Source organism: Neopelma chrysocephalum, unplaced genomic scaffold (assembly GCF_003984885.1).
Source record: "Neopelma chrysocephalum unplaced genomic scaffold, ASM398488v2 Primary Assembly neopelma1_94514, whole genome shotgun sequence".
Classification (NCBI taxonomy): Eukaryota; Metazoa; Chordata; class Aves; order Passeriformes; family Pipridae; genus Neopelma; species Neopelma chrysocephalum.
This window is the reverse complement of record NW_020923221.1, coordinates 1,045-3,053: the sequence shown is the minus strand read 5'-3', so window position 1 is coordinate 3,053 and position 2,009 is coordinate 1,045. Positions and strand designations below refer to the sequence as shown.

The 2,009-nt window shown below is 54.9% G+C and overlaps 1 protein-coding gene across 1 annotated transcript in view; it reads right to left on the bottom strand.

Moving 5' to 3' along the window:
- LOC113980519 (coiled-coil domain-containing protein 25-like) overlaps positions 1 to 1,038 on the bottom strand; it is a 4,748-nt gene extending 3,710 nt beyond the window's left edge. The window contains exons 1-2 of the mRNA XM_027707750.1: positions 925 to 1,038; positions 428 to 503 (exon numbers count right to left, since the gene is read on the bottom strand). Of these exons, the coding sequence (XP_027563551.1) occupies positions 428 to 503; positions 925 to 1,020 (172 nt within the window). The 5' untranslated portion in view covers positions 1,021 to 1,038. The remainder of the gene's footprint in view (positions 1 to 427; positions 504 to 924) is intronic.
- Positions 1,039 to 2,009: the final 971 nt, after the last annotated feature.

Sequence of the window (2,009 nt, the reverse complement as noted above, 5' to 3'; positions counted from 1 at the left end):
CCCTGCTGGAATTTCTCCCTGTCCCAAACATCCCTGCTGGAATTTCTGCCTGTCCCAAACATCCCCGCTGGAATTTCTCCCTGTCCCAGAATTCCCTGCTGGAATTTCTCCCTGTCCCAGACACTCCCAGCAAGGCACAGAAGAGAAGGAAGAGGGAAAAGTCCTTCCCTGGCAGAATCCCGGGATCTCCCCATGGAAAAGGGCTTTTCCAGGGATTGATCCCACAGAAGGAGGCTCCAGGGAGGTGGGAGGGAAGAGGTTCCAAGGCCTCCCTGGATTTAAAATCCCTCTTTACCAGGAATTCCAAGTGATGTCTCCTTCCCTAAATCCCACAGGATTAACAGGAAAACATCGCAGGAATCGGATCTGGGATCCAAGAGTGGAAACAGACCCCCTTTCCCAGGCTTTTCCCGGGAATCAGGATTACCTTGGATGCTGTTGGCCTTCACCAGGTGGGCACAGTCTATGAGCACTTCCTTGGGAATGTCGTCCATGGTCTGGCCCTGGGGGAGAGCAGGGAAAGGTCGGGGATTGGGATATTGGGATCGTCCTGCCCTGGGAAGGAGGGGCTGGGCTGGAATTCCCAGAGAAGCTGTGGCTGCCCCTGGATCCCTGGGAGTGTCCAAGGAAAGGTTGGAGCCACCTGGGATAGCGGGAGGTGTCCCTGAACATGGAATGGGATGAGCTTTGAGGGCCCTTCCCACCCAACCCATTCCAGGATTCCAGGATAAAGGACACTCAGGATCCATTCAGAGGGACTTTTCTGGAATGTGGGGATGGCAAAGGCAGGAAAGGGGAAGGGAGACCCTTCCCTGGGAGCATTCCAGGCCGGGCTGGATGGGGTTTGGAGCATCCTGGAGCAGTGGAATTCCCAAGGGAACAGTTTATCCCGGTGCCTTATCCCGGATTTTGTCCCGGGTTTACCTTGTGCAGCCGCAGGTACACGTGGGCAGAGGAGAGTTTATCCACGTGGAACCTGTGGAATTGGAAGCACATTGAACAGGGACTATCCAGGAACATTCCTGTCCTTGGGAGATGGAAAAAGAGGGGGGGGAAAGAGAGGGAAAAGGGAGAGGGAAGGGGGAAAAGGGGGAGGGAAAGGGGTGAAAAGGGAATGGAAAGGGTGAAAAGGGAATGGGAAAGGGGGGAAAAGGGAATGGGAAAGGGGGGAAAAGGGAATGGGAAAGGGGGGAAAAGGGAGAGGGAAAAGGGGGGAAAGGGAGAGGGAAAGGGGGGGAAAAAGGAGAGGGAAGGGGGGAAAAGGGAATGGAAAGGGGGGAAAAGGGAGAGGGAAAGAAGGGAAAAAAAGAGGGAAGGGGGGAAAAAAGAGGGAAAGAGGGGGGAAAAAGGAGGGAAAGAGGGGGGAAAGGGAGAGAGAAAGGGGAGAGGGAAAAGGGAGAGCAAAGAGGGGAAAGGGAGAGAGAAAGGGGGGGAAAAAGGAGAGGGAAGGGGGAAAAGGGAGAGGGAACAGGGAGAGGGAACAGGGAGAGGGAACAGGGAGAGGGAACAGGGAGAGGGAACAGGGAGAGGGAACAGGGAGAGGGAACAGGGAGAGGGAACAGGGAGAGGGAAAAGGGAGAGGGAAAAGGGAGAGGGAAAAGGGAGAGGGAAAAGGGGGAAGGGAAGAAAAAGGGGATGGAAAGGTGGAAAAGGGAATGAAGGGCGAAAAATGATGGGAAAAGATGATTTGGATGGTTCAGGAAATCCGAGGCTGAATCCCAAGGTCATCCCTAAATAAAGGCATGGCCATGAATTATTCAGGATCCAGGAAAGGAACCTGATCCAGGAGCAGGAAAGGCTTCCCAGCTCAAGGAGAGGTTGTTCTGCTGGAACAGGGAAAATATTCCCTGGGAAAGGGATATTGGAGTGCCCAGTGCTGGCAAAACATCCCCCAGGGAGCCTGGGAATGGGAAGGATCCCGGGAGAGCTTGGAGAACATTCCAGAGCCTGAAGGGGCTCCAGGAGAGCTGGAGAGGGACTGGGGATCAGGGCCTGGAATGCCAGGACCC